At 41.8% G+C, this 20,040-nt stretch overlaps 1 protein-coding gene across 5 annotated transcripts in view; it reads left to right on the forward strand.

Annotated features, from left to right (window-relative positions):
- Nucleotides 1-20,040, forward strand: part of TOP2B (DNA topoisomerase II beta) — a 132,446-nt gene that overhangs the window by 58,921 nt on the left and 53,485 nt on the right. For all 5 annotated transcript variants that reach the window (XM_038392082.2, XM_038392081.2, XM_043509015.1 and 2 more), the window contains exons 6-8: nucleotides 5,293-5,390; nucleotides 6,597-6,809; nucleotides 6,891-7,064. In XM_038392082.2, the coding sequence (XP_038248010.1) occupies nucleotides 5,293-5,390; nucleotides 6,597-6,809; nucleotides 6,891-7,064 (485 nt within the window). The remainder of the gene's footprint in view (nucleotides 1-5,292; nucleotides 5,391-6,596; nucleotides 6,810-6,890; nucleotides 7,065-20,040) is intronic.

The raw sequence follows: 20,040 nt of genomic DNA on the forward strand, positions 1-20,040 counted from the left end.
AGCTTTTGAGGAGGGCCTCCTAAAGCCTGGGGATTCAGGAAGAGGAGGTAGAAGAGGATTTAGACCCTGTCATAGACTCCTGGCTCCCTCCAGCCCATCCAGGGTTGCATTGCCATTTATCAAGTCGATAACTGAAACGTCTAAGAACTTGTGACAAACTCTTGCTTCTCTGGCGCCTACAGCCAAGAAATCCAAGTGCTGCTACTTTGTTCCCTCTAGAGGGTATGAACATCTTTACACTCACCCTCCTCTGGACTCCTCGGTGGTCGATGTGGCCAATCAGAGAGAACGTCAAGGGTTTCAAGGATCCACCCTTAAAAACAGGGATGCCAAGAAACTGGACCTGTTTGGCCGGAAGGTCTACTTGACAGGAGGTCTGCAACTTCGTGTAGCCAACCAGCAGGCCAGAGTAAGCCATTACGGACATAACACCTGCTTGTCTATGGCTAAGTTTACAGAACTTTTGCCCCAGGAAGCTCAGAGGGAGTTCTCTGCCTCGTGGAGGAGGGGAAACTGGTCTTCCGAGCGTCTTTGGATGCGGCGGATACGGCCTCCCGCACTTCGGCCACAGGGGTACTTATGAGGAGAGGCTCCTGGCTACAGGTCTTCCCCATGAGGTCCAGCAGACCATTCAAAACCTTCCCTTTGAGGGTGTAGCTCTCTTCTCCGAGAAGACGGATAAGAGACTTCACAGCTTGAAGGACTTGAGGTCTACCCTTCGTTCGCTGGGGCTTCATATGCCTGTTACCCAGCGCAGACATTTTAGGCCTCAACCTGCCCCTCGTCCTTACCAACCCCAAAACTGCCAGGACACTCCGCATAGGCGGAACAGGAGCACTCGGAGGAGGCAACGCCCTCCCTCTGGACAAAGCTCTGTCCAGCTCAGGGCCCCAGCGGGCTCTAGACTACCCTTTTCAGGGTGCGGTTGAGGACGGCTTGCCAGTACGACCTTTGGATCCTTCCCATCTTACTTTCTCGTCCCGTCTCTCCCCTTTCTACCATGCCTGGTCTTGAATTACTTCAGACTGATGGGTGCTCTGCATGCTAGAGAGGGGATATTCCATCCATTTCTGTACTCTCCCATCCCTCTTCAGGGACCTCTCTCACTAGCAACTTCTAATTCAAGAGGTGCAGTCCCTCCTCTCAGTAGGGGCTGGAGGAGGTTCCTCGGGAGCTAAGGGGCAAGGATTTCTACTCCCGGTATTTCCTCATACCGAAGGCCAAGGGGGGCCTCAGACCTATACTGGATCTGCGACAGCTCAACAAGTACGTAAAGAAACTCCACTTTCACATGGGCTCACTAACCTCCATTATCCCCTCACTGGATCCAGGAGACTGGTACGCCGCCCTCGACTTGAAGGACATGTATTTTCATATTGCAGTAATCCCACGTCACAGTCGCTACCTCAGATTCGTGGTGAACAGAGGCCACTACCAGTTTGCCGTCCTCCCGTTCGGACTGTCGACTGGCCCCTGAGTATTCATGAAATGCATGGCAGTCGTCGCAGCGTTCCTACGCAAGCGCCAGATGCAGGTTTTTCCATACCTCGACGACTGGCTGATCAAAGGTTGCTCGGGAGCCCAGGTGGAGGCTCAAGTTAAGTTTATAAGGAGAACCTTCCTTGACTTAGCTCTCCTTCTGAATGAGGAAAAATCTACTCTGTCCCCGGTGCAGAGGATAGAGTTCATAAGCGTGGTCCTGGACTCTACCCAATCTAGGGTGTACCTCCCAGAGGCCAGGTTTCGCTCACTTCAGGACATCATTACAGAGCTTCAGACGGTTCCCCATGACGTCGGCAAGAAACTTTCTAAAGCTGATGGGACACATGACCTCCTGCACATACATGATGCAGCATGCCAGGCTCAGGCTGCGCCCACTCTAGTCTTGGCTGGCATCAGTATACCGACCAGCAAGAGAAGCATTGGACAGGGTCGTAACCCTACCCCGCCTGGTACTGGACTCCCTACTATGGTGACTTGACCCTCGAATGGTTTGCACAGGGGTGCCTTTTGCCAGCCCCCAGCCCTTGTTCATCTTGGTGTCAGATGCCTCAGATCTGGGTTGGGGGGCTCACCTAGGGGACTTCAAGACCCAAGGCCCCTGGTCTCTGGTGGATCTCGCTCTTCACATCAGTGTCAAAGAGCAGAGGGCAGTGCGTCTGGCATGCTACGCTTTCAGAACGTGCATATTGGGCAGATGTGTTTCAATCCTCATGGACAACACCTCGGCGATCTTTTATATCAACAAACAGGAGGGTGTACGCTCCTCTCTCCTGTGCCGAGAAGCCTTCTCCATAGAGCACTCGATCCACCTGCAGGCTTCACCCTCCCAGGGGTTCAAAACACTCTGGCAGACAGCCTCAGCTGGACCTTCAATGGCCACGAGTGGTCCCTTTGGCCAGATGTGGTGAGCTCAATCTTCCGGTTCTGGGACTCTCTCCAGATAGACCACTCCAGGCAACAGGAAATGTCAGACATTTTGTTCCCTTGGGAGCCACAGCTCGGGGTCCATCGGGGATGCCTTCCTTCTCTCATGGGAGGGCTGCCTGCTGTATGTTTTCCCACCCATCCCCCTAGTCCACAGGGTGCTCCTCAAGATCCACAGGGACCAGGACCGAGTCATACTAATAACGCCGGCGTGGTTCAGCACTGGTTCACCTCGCTCCTGGAAATGTCCATAGCGGCCCCACTCACCTTACCACTGGTCCCTGACCTGATCACACAGGACCAGGAACAACTCTGGTACCCGAATCTGGAGTTGCTCCACCTTACGGCCTGGATGCTCCATGGCTAAGTGCTACAGAGCTGTCTTGTTCGGACCAGGTCAGACAAGTCCTCCTGGATAGTAGAAAGCCCTCCACCAGGGCTATTTATCTGGCCAAGTGGAAAAGGTTTTCCATCGGGGCAGAGCAACATATTCAGTCGCCGCTCCTTGCCTCCATACCGTTTTATACTGGACTACGTCCTTCACCTAAAGCATCAAGACTTGTCCCGGTCATCAATAAGGGTCCACTTGGCCGCTATCTCCACCTTCCATCCGGGCTCAGATGGTCTCTCGGTCTTTGCAAACCCTATGGTCAGTCGTTTTCTCAAGGGTTTGGACAGGCTCTACCCCCACACGCGTCAGCCTGTCCCTGCCTGGGACCTCAATTTAGTCCTCTTCAGGCTTACAGGCCTGCCATTTGAACCTCTGGCCACCTGCTCCCTGTTATATCTCTCATTCAAGGTCGCATACCACGTGGCAATTACCTCGGCTCGACGGGTTTCGGGGCTCGGGACCCTCACATCTGAGCCCCCTTACACAGTTTTTCATAAGAATAAGGTCCAGCTCAGGCCTCATCCGGCTTTTCTCCCGAAGGTCATCTCCCATTTTCACATGACCCAGGACATCTTCCTCCCGTTGTTTTATCCCAAGCCGCACTCCTCCAATAGGGAGCGCAGGCTGCACTCACTGGACATGCATAGGGCATTAACCTTCTACATAGAGAGAACTAAGTTGTTCCGGAAGGCCGTCCAACTCTTTGTAGCCGTGGCGGACAGAATGAAGAGCCTCCCATCCTGCATTAGGGAGTGCTATACCCTGGAAAAGGAGCACGCTACTCAGATAATCACTCACTTTAACAGGGCCCAGGCCTCCTCTGCAGCGTTCTTGGCACAAGTCCCTATTCAGGAAATTTGCAGGGCAGCCCACGTGGTCCTCGATAGATGCATTTACATCTCACTATGCAATTTATACAACAGTCCAGGGATAATGCGGCTTTTGGGCGAGCCATGCTCTTTTTTCCGTGGATAACTCTGACCCCACCTCCTGAGCTCTAGCTTGTGAATCACCTGCTTGGAATGGACATGAACAATCACTCGAAGAAGCAAAAACGGTTACTCACAAATCAGATGTCAAGAATTATAACATATAAATTTATAACATTCAAAAACCAGTCTGAGAACACTTCAGTCTCTCTGGTCACTCAATTACAGACCTGAGAGTGGCTATTCTTCAACAAAAAAACTTCAACGAGAGACTGCTGAATTGAAATTAATTTGCAAACTCGATACAATTAACTTTAGGCATGAATAGAGACTTGCAGTGGATGGGTCATTACACAAAGTAAAACTATTTCCCCATGTTATTTTCCCCCCCCCCCACTGTTCCTCAGATGTTCTTGTCAACTGCTGGAAATAGCCTACCTTGATTATCACCACAAAAGGTTTTCTTCCCTCCCCCCCCCCCCCCCCCGGTAATAGCTCAGCTTAAGTGATCACTCTCCTTACAGTATGTATGATAAACCCATTGTTTCATGTTCTCTGTGTGTGTATATAAACCTCCCCGCTGTATTTTCCACTGAATGCATCCGATGAAGTGAGCTGTAGCTCACGAAAGCTTATGCTCAAATAAATGTGTTAGTCTCTAAGGTGCCACAAGTACTCCTTTTCTTTTCTCGTAACTGTTGTTTTTCGAGATGTGGTGTTCATGTCCATGCCAATACCCATCCTCCTACCCCTCTGTCGGAGTCGGCAAGAAGGAACTGAGGTGAAGGCGCTACTCCAGGGGGCACCCAGGCCAACCCTATGGACGCTGCTAGGGGAAAAAATCTTCCAGCTGGCGTGCACGCGGCGCGCGCGCACACTTGCTTGGAATGGACATGAACACCACATCTCGAAGAACAACAGTTACGAGAAAGTGAGTAACCATTTTTTTATATGTAATATATCTTATAAGGTTAATCTAAAATAGTAGTTTATATGTACATACAAATATTAAAAATGTTACACTGGCAAAATGGAAGGAAAAGTTTAGTGGAATAAATGATGCAGACAGGCCCCGATTCAGTATTTAGACACATAATAAATCCTGATTTAGCACACAAATGAAAGTAAGTTTTGTTTCCTTCTAGTGCATCTATTTGTGCCACTAAACTATAATAATTTGGCATGGTTGCATGGGATTTTGCCAGGAGTTGCTCGTTGAGTTAGTGCATCCATGGGAATTCCAGGACTGCATCCATTTACCTCTTCTGCAAAGCTGTCCCCCATGGATTAGTAACATTTAGTCTCAGGTTGATACCCAGTCAGATTATAAAATGAAAACTGTGTGTGCAACTTCCTTGTGAACTTCCAGGGCAAAAAGTTATTATTAAATTAGGTCCCAGTCCTTCACTGATACCTGTTAGCATGGTCCCTATCACCTGGTAGAAGTCCCTGATATGGGAATATTTTATTTCATTGAAGTAATTTGTAATATGATGCAGGTAATTTCTGCTTTTAAAAACTTACCACATTTAATTGTTGTTCCAGGTGGTCGTAACGGTTATGGTGCAAAACTTTGTAATATATTCAGTACAAAATTTACAGTTGAAACTGCTTGCAAAGAATACAAACACAGTTTCAAACAGGTATGCAGGTGTTTTTGATCTCTCTTCTACATTTTTGTAATTAGAAACTTAATTTTTAACACATTTTCTGAGCTCCATAAAATAAATTATTGAAAATCCAGCAGTAACAATTATGTAGGCAACAAGGTTAATTGAGTAAAATTACTGTTGGTACTCGTTAGAGTTGAAGAATTTTTCTCGAATAAGAATTTTATATTTGTTCTTGATAATCTTACTAATATGTTAAAAATAGATAGGAACTGCAGTAGTCTGAGAATCCTAGTAGTTTCTTAAAGATTGTCCTGCTCCTTATATAAAAATCTAAATAAAACAAAACCTTGTACAATCATATATTAAAGTTTTTTTTTCTGTGTATGTTTCTTATTAATATCCTTAACCCTAATGGACCAGCAACCACTTTGTAAAATACACCAACCCATCTAGTCCATTGTCAACATTCTCAGCACACAGACCAAGGATTGAATGGGCATGTAAATTGATCTACCTTCTCACTCTTAGAGGTGGTCACTTTGATATAGGTTTGAGGCACTTTGGTTAGGGGTATTCTGTTTGGAATCTTGTTGCTTTTACTATGTCTCTTTGGTGGATAAAACTTCAGTTTCCAACTATTCCATATAGCACTGTAATGAGCAGTAAATGATTTGTAAAAAGTTGTTTACCAGGCTTTTAATTTTTTCATATTTTCTGCAGAACTGCTAAAAATCATGTTAACGATGGCATGAATGTAGATTTCCGTAGAGTTTGTTTTAAAATTTTTCACAGTTTAGCATTGGGCTTTTTCAAGAAATTGGGCATTTTCAAGAAAAATTATGTAAGAAAAAAGTTTGCACAAGTGAGCTGTTTCATTTCGTGTTCACTCCCCCCCCCCCCCCCAGCAGAGAGCATGGACAATCAGCCAGCTACTTGGTTTTTCCTGTACACTTAGATGTCATGATCTCCCTGCATAATTTGCCTTCCACAAAGCCCTTGAGCCTATCACCATATTAATACTCATGCAGAAACATGGGAAAACAGTTGATTCTTTTATTGTGTTTATTGTGTTAGCAGAGAAATCTCTAAGGTCAAATATGCAAATTTTTCATGCTGCAGTTTAGTGCAAAGTTAGAATAACTGGAAACTGGAAAAAAGGGGTTTTTTAGTTGTTTTGTTTTGTTTTGTTGTAAACTAGAGATGATTGTAATTAACATCTAAAATTTGTTTCCAAAGACTTGGCTGAACAATATGATGAAGACTTCTGATCCCAAGATTAAGCATTTTGAAGGCGATGACTTCACATGCATCACATTCCAACCAGATCTTTCTAAATTTAAGATGGAAAAGCTTGACAAGGATATTATGGCCCTCATGACAAGAAGAGCTTATGATTTGGCTGGGTCATGCAAAGGGGTCAAAGTTATGTTTAATGGGAAGAAACTACCTGTAAGAATTAGATTTAAAATATTTTATAAATTGCATAGGTAAGTAGGAGGACAGTAATGGCTTATGTTTTTGAACTCGTAGGTAAATGGATTCCGGAGTTATGTAGATCTTTATGTAAAGGACAAGTTGGATGAAACTGGAGTTGCGCTCAAAGTTATTCATGAACTTGTGAATGAACGATGGGATGTGTGTCTCACTTTAAGTGAAAAAGGGTTTCAGCAAATCAGCTTTGTAAACAGCATAGCTACCACAAAGGTGAGTAGTTTTATGTATATTTTAAATGAGTGAAATGTAAGGGATAAAAAATGTACACTAAAGTTATGCCTACTTAGCTATTTCTTAAATAAATCTTTTTTTATACAAAAAATTAAAATGGGTGAATTAATCCTATTACATGAAGTACAATAGTCTGCCAAGACAATTGAGTGCAATGAAAATCTCTTAATGGCAGAACTGTATTTCTAAATACATTTTTTTTATTTATTTTAAAATACTGGTAGTCATTTGCAGTGATGCAAATAACTTATGAATACACCTGATGATATTGGGTAAGGATGTGAAATGAACTGCAACTATTGTTTAGCATTCACAGCATTTTTATATTTACCTTTTAAAACACATACTGCAATAAAATATTACTGATACTTGTTTGGAAATTAGATTATGTGCAAAAAGTAACTTGCAAAGTGGTGGAAAAAAATGGGCTTGAGTGCCCCCCCTTCTCTTTCTGTACCTTTTTCTTACTTTCCTGTTTCTTCTTTCTGAGAGATAAACCAGGCCTAAAATGCTGGGGTTATTTTTTTTCCCCTGCTTGTGTTTTTACATGAGATGTCCAAGTGTTCTCTACACTGGAAGGCTCAATGTTGATTAAAGAAGTCACACATTGATAAGAGCCAAATCAACGGCCGTGGCCAAGAAGCAATCTGCTCACCTCACAACAGTGCAAAATTCACTTTAGGCCACCTTTGTACTTCCCCTGGTCCTGGGGTCACCCTGCACCAGGCCAGTTGTCTGGCACAAATTAGAACAACCTTAACTTGTACCAGCTACTTATGGCTTCCAGGGATCACCAAGTTGCAAGAATATCCTGGCGATATCCACTGCACAAGTTGCAGGGGGTGAGTGATGCAAGAGCTGCTACAGCAGTCCTTATTCAATTCAAGGATCACGTAAGGAAGGAAAAATTCTCTGGTGACCGTTTAAACCATTTTTAGGGAAGCTTAACTATGAAAAGGTAAACTATTGAGAAGGAAATGGATTGTTAATAAGACCGTTTAAAACTCTTTAATCAGGTCTGTGCTAGGTAATTGTACAAAAAATATTAATACTAATTCTACCAGTGCCCTGCTGCCACTGGTTCAGCAGCACCAGTGGTAGCACATAGTAAGAGCACTATTGTAGTCAAGGCTCCAGTGAAATCAGTGGTAGTACTGATGGGAGCATAAGTGTAGACATGTCTCTGGTGGCTTTTGTCATTTTTACTACACAGTTCATACCAGTGATGTCTTCAGTGCAGTTGAACGAGTGACAGAATGGTGGGAATATTTTGCTAAAAATCCATAGTATAGACATGGTTATTTTTTAAAAAACATTATTTAATATTAATTCCTAACTGATGCTTATCAAGATGGGGAGAAAACAGACTTGATATTCTTGGTGTTTCTGAAATAATAATGAAAAAACCCATGTAGAACCCCTATATTAATTCAGGCCTTTTTTTATACAACATAAAGAGGCAAATAAAGTGTGCAAATCCCATTTTTAAGTCTGTAACAGGTTATCTTTTAATACTAAGTTTGTGGAAAAAAAACAAGAATCAAGGGGAAAGCATATCTAAGCTGATTTCACATACAAAATATAAATAAATGTTTCTGATAGAAAGTTATTACATATATTATTTATCTGGGGGGAAAAAAGAGCAATTGTTAAATCTTAAGTAAATATATCACTTTACTGAAAGAGACTTGAGAATGACTCCTTTGGTCCAGTTTTCATCTATCATGCACTTACACATGTGTACTATCAAAAATTCTTTATGAAAATTCATAGAAAAAAGTACTGTGTATTCTTCAAAGGTAAGTGTTGTAATTTCTAGTTTCTCCCACTCTTGGATCCATGCCTTATGTATGTGACTGGATGTGAAGTGTTCGGAGCCGGTAATCCACCTCACCAGCAATTGATGTGCAACTACCCACTGATGAGACATAATGGCTAGTAACTAACTACGTCAACTGCCTGTTCCCTTTAATCTGCTAACAGGTGAGGAGCTCATTTCAGCTGTTTTTTGGTTGTATATCACTCTGTTTGCCAAAATCCTTTCATTTTCTGTTTTTAGATACATTTCAGCCAGTGGTAATTCTTTTCCCTACCTTCTTTTTAAAAAAAACCCTAAAGTTAAAAGTAAGTTTTCTTCAGGTAGCATGTTGAGGTACCAATCCCTGTTTTTTGTAAATTTGTTGTCATGTCTATAATGGTCAGGTCCCTGTGCATTCACAGTTCTTCAGAATCTATTATTTGCTACAGAATTCTACTTGGGAATCTAAGATTTCATTTAAAAGAATGTTTCTAGCTATTTTGGTTATGTAGCTAACCTTCCAAACATGAAACACTTTTAAACTTATTAAATGTTGTCTTCCTGATTTCTCAAACAGCTTCAATAATAGCTGTAATAGAGGTATAAACAGTATTAATCAGCTCAGTTGTTAGCCCTGAAGTCAAATGATGATTTTAAATATGTCAGCATTGTTAATGTTTCACTACTGATCATTTTAGCAGAAACATTCTAATAAGGATGCTGTGAATTTAACGGAGGGTGCAGGGACTCTGCTGTGTGCTGTTAAGATTTGTTGGTGTTGGTAGTGAGACATTCAAGGTCCTCCTAGAATTCAAAATAACATGTTAATCCCATCCACAAGAGAGGAGGAGGAGATTAATTCCATCTTCCACAGCTTTTTAGATCATAGAAAAGTGTCAGTTGTTCTCCAACCAATGGCCCAGACCTTGCATATTGAAAATTAGAAATTGGTGACAGTTTAAAATAAATTGAATTTAATATTAGAAAAATAGAAAAATAAACACCACAAGGGATCCTGTAACAATTGTATTTACATTTCTAATTCATAGAAAACCTCCACTTTGCAGTTCATTTATATAAGTTATAGAAATCTCAGTTTGCCATGCAAACTGTTGGCCTTTCCTTAGAATTTAGGTCTAGTTTGCCACAAAATACTGGGTACTGTGGCTGCTTAATGGTACTTTTAGGCCATGTCTACATATTCGGTGGTGTTGTAGCTACAGCACTACAGCTATGCTGCTGTAGTGCTATAGTGTAGATACTTCCTACAGCAACAAAAGGGGGTTTCCATTGCTCTAGGTAATCTAACTCTCTGAGTGGTGGTAGCAAGGTTGACGGAAGAATCTTCCGTCAACATAGCCATGTCTATGCCAGGGGTTAGATCAGCATATCTATGGTACTCAGGGCCATAGCTATGTTGACCTAACTTTTAAGTGTAGACCAGGCCACAGTGTAGGAACTGACCAGTTACCATTTTATTAGACACATCCCTGCAGCCTTGAGTTTCCAAGAGTCGGGTTAAATTATAACACTTACCTTTTGGGAAAAGAAAATTATGTGCCTGTAATTATCTTTCTCAGAAGGTGGTAGTTATAATAGTTACCCCTCCACATCCCCTCAGAGTTGCAAGATAAAGCTAGCTTTTCAGTCTTGTGAACTTTCATTAAAGTGTACTGACAGTTGGGGCAGTTACAGGCTGTAATTATTGGGTAAGTATGCCACCTACTGGTGAGATGGTTTAAAGGCTCCTAACTTCGAGCTCTCAACATCCCTCACTCAATTATGCATACTAGGAATGGACCCAAGAGTGGGGAACTATTATAACTATTATCTTCTGAGACCAAGAATTTCAGGTAAGTAGTTATAATTTTTTGATATATCAACAACTACAATTTTTACAAAATATTAAAAGTGGTAAAAACAGATTTTTATAACCTAACTATAAACATTTGAAACAGGATGTATAATTGAGATATTGACACAGTCTGAACTATAATGATGTGGTGAGTAAAATTGTAACAAAACTAGTTAAATACGTTTTTTAAAAAAATTGTTCTGCCAGTGTTTTATGGACATTTTGAATATAGAGGTCAGTGGACATTTTGTCATAAATAGTTCTTTTTACAGACAAAAAAATTTATTATGGTTTTCTTAAAATATCAGGGCACAAATTTAAATTTCAGTAAATTGAACAATCCTGCATTGTTAGAGAGGTAGTACTTTCTTACTGTGAATAAAACTGGAGTCTAGTCTTTTATAAATAAACAAATAATAGATATTTTTAAAAAAAAAAATCTATTACTTTTTGAAAAGTATGGTTGGTTCATGTTTCTATTTAAGTTGAGAGGCTCTGAATGGATGCAGGGATCTGCCTGACTTGGTCAGATGTCAGGATTGGAGCCTTAGGCAGAGGTGAAAGTAAGCCGGTACGCCCCGGTACGGTGTACCGGTAAGAGTTGGTGCACCGTACTGGGGCAGCCCGGCTTCCCCAGGGGGCAATTTAAAGGACCTGGGGCTCCCAGCAGTGGCTGGAGCCCCAGGCCCTTTAAATTGCCTCCAGAGCCCCGCTGTTGGAGCCCTGGAGTAGCGGCTGCAGGGCTTCAGCAGCTATTTAAAGGGCCTGGGGCTCCTCTGCTTCTACCTCCCAAGCCCTTTAAATAGCCACTGGAGCCCCGCCGCCGCTACTTCAGGGCTCCGGCGGCTATTTAAAGGACCAGGGCGGTAGAAGCAGGGGAGCTGCGGGCCCTTTAAATAGCCCCCGGAGACCCGGGCTGCTGCTGCTGCTACCCGGGGGGGGGCACTTACCTTACAGGGTGGGGTGGGCTGGGGTGGGCTCTGACCTCCTCAACCCCGCCCCTTCCGCCCTAGGTCCCGCCCCTTTCAGGGGCCAGAGCTGGCCCTAGAGTACGGGTAAGTCACTCGACTTACTTTCACCCTGGCCTTAGGGTATGTCTGCACTTCAAGTTGAGGGTGTGATTCCCAGCTTTAGGAGACATACTTGCATTAGTTCTCATTGAGCTAGCATATATGTAAATAGAATGTAACTGAGATAGCACGAGCAGTGGGAAAGGTTAGACACACAGTGTGCATGCTCTTCTGAGACCCTACATATGTACTTGGGATGGCTAGCCCCTCCCACTGCTCAGGCTGATGCAGCTACATTCTATTTTTCGTATGCTAGCTCTGACAGGTAGCGTGAGTATGTCTCCTCAAGCTGGGAATCATACCCCCATCTTCAAGTGTAGGCATAGTCTTAGAGTAAATGTCCCCATTACTCTTCTCTTTTACAGAATCTTTTCAAATAGAGTACACATTTCAAATTTCTGAGTTCCTACTTCTCCTGAGATAATTTATCATATAAAAGGGAAGGGGAACTGGATGGCCCAGAGGATTGGTAATGTATATGGATTCCTTGACATCTAGGTTGCCAGCCCAGTTTGGTAATGACCAAAAGTCATTACTGTCTTATGGCTGTTTCATGACCTCTGTTGAGTGAGTTTGGTGGCCTCAATTCAGTTCAAGTGTTCATATCAAAAGGTCCAGACTGAGTATTGGAACTAATTGAAACCGTTACCTGCAGTTTCAGCAGAGATCTAGGACTGAATGGGAATGGATACTGACCTATTATGTTCCACCGTATCTTGTCTCTCACTAAATCCAGCCATTTCTTTCTCTGATATCATCAACGTCCATCCCTTATAGAAAAACCTTTGGTCACTCCTTAATCATTTCTTGCCATTGTTACTGTACCCTTCTCTTCTGTGGCCTTCTTTCTTTTAATTTCTTTCCCCTACAGTACTTTCAAAACACAGCTACTATTTCTTTCAGGGTGGTAGCCGTGTTAGTCTGTATTAGCAAAAACAACAAGGAGTCCTTGTGGCACCTTAGAGACTAACAAGGCAAAAGGAGCTTTATCTTTTTATTTGGTCATAAGCTTCCATGAGCTAGAACCCACTTCATCAGATGCATGGTGTGGAAAATACAGTAGCAGGTATAAATACACAGCACATGAAAAGATGGGAGTTGCCTTACCAACTGGGAGGTCAGTCTAACGAGACAATTCAATTAACAGTAGGATACCAAGGGAGGAAAACTCAGTAGTTGTAGTGGTAATGAGAGTGGCCCATTTCAAACAGTTGATAAGAAGGTGTGAGTAAAAGTAGGGGGAAATTAGGTTTTGTAATCACTCAGCCACTCCCAGTCTTTATTCAGGCCTAATTTGATGGTGTCCAGTTTGCAAATTAATTCCAGTTCTGCAGTTTCATGTTGGAGTCTGTTTTTGAAGTTTTTTTGTTGAAGAATTGCCACTTTTAGGTCTGTTATTTGGTGACCAGGGAGATTGAAGTGTTCTCCTAGGGGTTTTTGAATGTATGATTCCTGATGTCAGATTTGTGTCCGTTTATTCTTTTGTGTAGAGACTGTCCGGTTTGGCCAATGTATGTGGCAGAGGGGCATTACTGGCACATGATGGCATATATTATATTGGTAGATGTGCATGTGAACGAGCCCCTCATGGTGTGGCTGATGTGGTTAGGTCCTTTGATGGTATCCCTGGTGCCAACTCTGTCCACATATTTATTCAAGGGTTTGTTGCAGGGTTTGGTTCCTGTTGTGTGATGTGTAGTTGCTGGTGAGTATTTGCTTCAGTTTGGGGGCTGTCTGTAAGCGAGGATTGTCCTGTCTCCCAAGGTCTGTGAGAGTGAGGGATCGTCCTTCAGGATAGGTTGTAGATCCTTGATGATGCGTTGGAGAAGTTTTAGTTGGGGGCTGTAGATGATGGATAGTGGTGTTCTGTTACTTTCTTGGTTGGGCCTGTCTTGTAGTAGGTGACTTCCGGGTACCCTTCTGGCTCTGTCAATCTGTTTCTTCACTTCACCAGGTGGGTACTATAGTTTTAAGAACGCTTGATAGAGATCCTATAGGTGTTTGTCTCTGTCTGAGGGATTGGAGCAAATGAGGTTGTATCTTAGAGCTTGGCTGTAGACAGTGGATCATGTGATGTGGTCTGGATGAAAGCTGGAGGCATTTAGGTAAGAATAGCGGTCAATAGGTTTCTGGTATAAGGTGGTGTTTATATGACCATCGCTTATTAGCACTGTAGTGTCTAGGAAGTGGACCTCTTGCGTGGACTGGTCCAGGCTGAGGTTGATGGTGCGGTGGAAATTGTTGAAATCCTGGTGGAATTCCTCAAGGGCCTCCTTCCCAGGGGTCCAGATGATGGTGTCATCAACGTAGCGCAAGTAGAGTAGGGGCGTTACATTACCTCTTCTCCAATCCCGTCACTGACTTCCTGTGTTTAAAATGTTACAGTCAAATTCCCTGTGTTCTTTGAAGCAGGAAAGTGTGCTTTCATTGGTCTTCTCATCAATGATGTCTCTCTACAGCTTAACTGTTTTATTTATTTTAATGTCTGTTAGAGGTAGGGACCTTGATTTAGTATGTTACAAAACTCCGAATATCTGTTGTACATATCTACAATAGAGATGATTCACCCTGACAGAGAGTTAGTGGGCACTGAGTTAGAGGCACATTAGTCAGCTAGAGAAGGGAAGCTTATATTTCTGCTTTTTTTGCACCTTTTTGTAATAACTGAGGATTTCAATCTACAGTATTGTCAGCGTGGAAAATTTCACAATCACTATATTCAAACACTTTTTTTAATGTGAATTATGATCAAGTAGTACTAAACCAAAATATTTATTTTTAAAAGTTCTTGTATTCACATTTTAGATTCAACTTTCATCCCCACCTCACCCCCTTGATTTTAAAGACATTGCTATATGTTTTATCTGTTTCAGTGCTTTTGGTAAACAATTTTTCCAAGTAGACAGAGTTCTTCTCTATCTAGATGGGGTTTTGTTTTACACAGCCTTGACCAGGCATACAGTTTTGGAGCACCAGTAGAGATTGTCTCAAGACTCCAGTCAGCTTTCTTAGTTATACACCATTTTGTGGAGAGTAAACAGCATGAATGTTTTGCTCTCATTCTTCATTTCTGAATGTTCATTTTTGCCTACTTACTCTGATTTTAGTTAGGCCTGTGACCTACTTAAATGATTGAAAAATTGCGGAATGCTAGTAAGAAAATCAGTAAATGCATCAAGGGGTGCTATTGTGTGATGTAGTCTCTCTGCTTCTTGTACAAAACTTTGTAATCATTTAGGTGTTTGAGGTAATGATGACAGGTTTCAGAGTAGCAGCCGTGTTAGTCTGTATTCATAAAAAGAAAAGGAGTACTTGTGGCACCTTAGAGACTAACAAATTTAGTTGAGCATAAGCTTTCGTGAGCTACAGCTCACTTCATCGGATGCATTTGGTGGAAAATACAGAGGGGAGATTGATATACATACACAGAAAACATGAAACAATGGGTTTTATCATACACACTGTAAGGAGAGTGATCACTTAAGATAAGCCATCACCAGTAGCCGGGAGGGCGGGGGAGGGGAGGAGGAAAACCTTTCATGGTGACAAGCAAGGTAGGCTATTTCCAGCAGTTAACAAGAATATCTGAGGAACAGTGGGGGGTGGGGGGGGGGGAGAAATACCATGGGGAAATAGTTTTACTTTGTGTAATGACTCACCCATTCCCAGTCTCTATTCAAGCCTAAATTAATTGTATCCAGTTTGAAAATTAATTCCAATTCAGCAGTCTCTCGTTGGAGTCTGTTTTTGAAATTTTTTTGTTGAAGGATAGCCACCCTCAGGTCTGTAATCGAGTGACCGGCTGCTACTCTGAAAAGAATAAATGGACACAAATCAGACGTCAAGAATTATAACATTCAAAAACCAGTTGGAGAACACTTCAATCTCTCTGGTCACTCGATTACAGACCTGAGGGTGGCTATCCTTCAACAAAAAAAACCTTCAAAAACAGACTCCAACGAGAGACTGCTGAATTGGAATTAATTTGCAAACTGGATACAATTAACTTAGGCTTGAATAGAGACTGGGAATGGATGAGTCATTACACAAAGTAAAACTATTTCCCCATGTTATTTCTCCCCCCCACCCCACCCCCCACAGTTCCTCAGATGTTCTTGTTAACTGCTGGAAATAGCCTACCTTGCTTGTCACCATGAAAGGTTTTCCTCCTTCCCCCCCCCCCCGCCCTGCTGCTGGTGATGGCTTATCTTAAGTGATCACTCTCCTTACAGTGTGTATGATAAAACCCATTGTTTCATGTTTTCTGTGTGTGTATATCAATCTCCCCTCTGTATTTTCCACCAAATGCATCCGATGAAGTGAGCTGTAGCTCACGAAAGCTTATGCTCAAATAAATTTGTTAGTCTCTAAGGTGCCACAAGTACTTCTTTTCTTTTTGAGGTAATGATGAGCCTCTTAGCCACAATGGCAACTGGAGAGGATCCGCTAAGCAGCTGAAGAGCCCTAGGCATGCTCCAGAGACCTTAAAACAGATTCAGAAGTTGAGGTATGAATGAACTCTCCCCTTTTCTCCCAGACTTGCATGTTCTTTTGACCAATGTGTTTGTACTTGCCAGAGTTTAGCTGGATAATTGCAAGCCTAAAAATAAATTAAAGAGCTGGCCAATATTAAGCTTCTTCAGACCCACCAATCAGGGCTAAGTTGTCCTCCTTCTTCTCTCCAGTCTGATACTGAGCCTTTAAACAAACGGCAAACAGTTGATGCAGAGGAGTTTGCTTTCTGTTCTTTCAATTACTCTTCATTTTTCTCCAGTTGGTTTGACGGATATACTTATCTGAACCTGACTTCTGTGAAACCTTCAGGATGAACTTGGTTGATTAGCTTTGGTGTTTTGCACTTCAAGATTTATCTCTTATTTTGAAGTACTACATACTTGCTGAAGCTAATCCTTCTTTCCTCAGATGAGGCAGAGCTGTTATAAGTTTGAGAACCAGCCAGATGATGCTGTTCCCTTTTCCTAACTGTACAGAAACAAATGTTGATATGTGGGTTGTACTTTATTCTAATTTCACCTGGCATAGTGCTAAGAATTATTTAAATATTATTTTTATACTCCACAGCTAGCATGGTGTGCTAGGATTCTTTTTAATGGTCTTGGTTGTTAACACTTCTACATTGTTACCCTAAGTGTCCAAAAAAATTGCAAGTTACAAAACCAGCATTGTTTTAACTTGTTTTCTTTAAATGATAGAATGTTACTTATGAAAGTAAGAATTTTGTTTAGTAATTTTCCCCAACAAATTCAGACAAACAAATATATACAAAAAAAGATAAAGAAGGGAAAAGGAAAATAATAGATCCTGCTCTACAGTTTTGATTGACTATTGTCAGCTTCAGGATGAAGTCCATGGATTTCTCCTCAGGGAGGCAGTCTCTTGTCCTGCTGAGGAGAAGTTGGAAGGCGTGGTTTGGAAACATAGGCTCAAGGCTGAATGAAGTTTCTTCTCTCTCTTAGCGATAGGAACTACTGAAGACAGTATCGGGTGAGCAGGCAAAATTAAATCCTGGAACCAGTCAAAATACGGTGCCAACATCCAAGAAACACTATGGCCTGAGATTCAATAGGCTTGACACCTACAATTTGGGGTGTAAAATAAAAAAAAAAAAAGACATGCACAATACAAATCCAACAAATGTAAAGACACAGAGCAGCCAAGCTGAGCCCCTCATTTGGGTTATTCTTTTTTGGTCCTCCTGGCTTTTATATTTCTTAGTTTGTAAAAAAAACTTTACAGCTGTCCTTCCAGAATTTTCCAGCAGTTTGTCTAACCCAAACAATCATAACTCCAAGACAAGGGAATCTGGAGCAAACTCTAAACAAATCAAAAAGAGTATAATTCTACAGTTTGGTTATTGAAAAGATGAAGATATGCTCTCTCCTGGTAAAAATTGGCATCATCCCTTGAGATCCTAGTCAAATGGTCTTCTGAAGTGCTTCCATAAATTCTATTCTTGGCTGATGGTTTCTGTTCACCAGCTTTCCAATACTATATAAAAGTCTCCTCTCCCACCCTCCCAGAAGGATTTTCATATTGTTAGATAAGATGTCAGAATATTTGGACAATGGCTACCATGAATCTATTAAAAAGACAAGGTGGGTGAGGTAAAATCTTTTATTGGACCAATTTCTGTTGGTGAGAGACACATGCTTTCGGGACACATGGAGTTCTTCAGAGAACTCTGTATAGCTTGAAAGCTTGTCTCTCTCACCAACAGAAATTGCTCCAGTAAAATGTATTATCTCATCCACCTTGTCTCTCTAATATTCTGGGACCAGTACTGCATGAATCTGTCAGGTTCAACCAAATTAGAGACTATGCTAATTCTAGCCTACAGTGCACTTAGAGATCCTGATCTGGAGGAGAATTTTCAGCAAAATACAACTTCCCTATGGCAGCAGACATCTATTTGGGGAACCCTTAAATCAAGCACTTAAGCCTTAAAAGAACAAAATCTCTCATGACCTCCATTTAATGGGAGGGGGGATGGAAGCCTCAACCTGCAGGTTTTACTCTTTTCCCCAAACCTAACTTCAGGTATTCATCCCCTTTTTATGAGCAATGGAAATAAGAGATTTACAATACTTCCAAGATCAGAGGATCATCCTGAAAGGCTGCAAAGTACAGACTCGTTATTATAGAGAATATCTGTTGTTGCAGATGGTTACTACATACTTCTATGAGCTTCCCCATTCTCCAGTCCCTCCTCACAACTCCCAGAAAAGATATCCAGGTCATGAAAAATAGCCCAGCACCTCTTTGCCATAAGAGGAGTGATGTTCTTCCTAGATAAAGATTCCCGTTCACTCTATGGGGAGTGTCCTACCTTGGACTTGAACTGTTTAAACAGATTCATCACCATCAGTTTGATCAGTCTTACTAGCTATTGTCTCAGGGAACTATTTACTATTGCAGACCTGCAAGATGCTTGCCTGCATGTACTGCATGCCATAAGCATGTTTACAAGGGTTAAGGCTCGCGGTTGGGAGTAGGGCTGAGGCAATATTTTCTTAGAACAGATCTGCAGAGCTCCTGTGTGGTCCTCCATGCATGCTTTAATTAGACGTTATCTGAAATAAAATAAATACATATGTTGCTGCACATGCAGTGTTTGGTAAAATAATTCTGTCCTACTGTGTTAAGAGAACATGTAGAACCCATCTAACAGACTAAATTGGTTCTCCCAGATAGTGGACAGTTTTTCTTACCTGATGGATCAGAACATTTTTTACTGCCTCTCGTTTTGTGGTGATTTTATTTTAATTATAGTTATCTATTTTAGTATATATCTTATATCTGTCATATTTCTTTCATGTGCTTCTTTTTAAGGACAATCACTGTTAGGGTGTAATTTGATTTTTTTTTTCCTGCTTAAAGCTTGTGTGAATTGCCTTAATATCCCTAACCAGTTTAATTCCAAATGGGTGTGTCTGATCCTACATCTTATAGATTTGGTTTTTTTATTGGTACAGTATACAGTTTATTTAGTGATATACAAATGGTAGCTGAGTATTCTTTGTTTGAATTTCTCAGAAGTTTAGGGATGTAGACGGTGTCCTATATTCAGTTTCCATTGTACCAAGGTTGGAAGGTAGAAATCTTAGTTGGGAGTTAAATACATTATCTCAGTTCATTATGTAAAATAATAATTCTGGCCCATCTGAAGACAGAGTAGCTAATTGAAGAATTCTCTATAAGGAAGAAGAACAAACTTTGTGAGCTATTATTTGTGGACGGGGGGAGCTGACAGGTACTGTGGATTATGCACACTCAGCTTTTGTGGTGTAATAAAGAAAAAATCCCATTTGGTTTTGCATTGATGCACTTGGATGGGGTAGAGGGTACAGAGAACCACTTTCCTTTTCTCCTGCATCCAGGCAGTGTATGGACAGGATTCCAACAGACTGCTATTGAGTGCTAGACAAATGGCTGCATGCTAATGCACCCAAAATTAACTGCTCCATTATCCCAAGAGCAGGTAAGTCAGCTGGCTTTTGTGATATGGGGAGGTATATGCCCCCCGTGCAGGGTTACCATACGTCCGTATTTTCCCGACATGTCCGGCTTTTTGGTTCTTAAATCGTTGTTCGGGAGGAATTTTTAAATATCTAAAAATGTCCAGGATTTTGCCATTATTATTTTTCCCCAAAAGTTGATCATTCAAGAAAGAAAGTGAATATTGATCACTCAAGAGAGTGCCCGCTTTTTCCC

The sequence above is a fragment of the Dermochelys coriacea genome, chromosome 2 (assembly GCF_009764565.3).
Source record: "Dermochelys coriacea isolate rDerCor1 chromosome 2, rDerCor1.pri.v4, whole genome shotgun sequence".
NCBI classification, from domain to species: Eukaryota; Metazoa; Chordata; order Testudines; family Dermochelyidae; genus Dermochelys; species Dermochelys coriacea.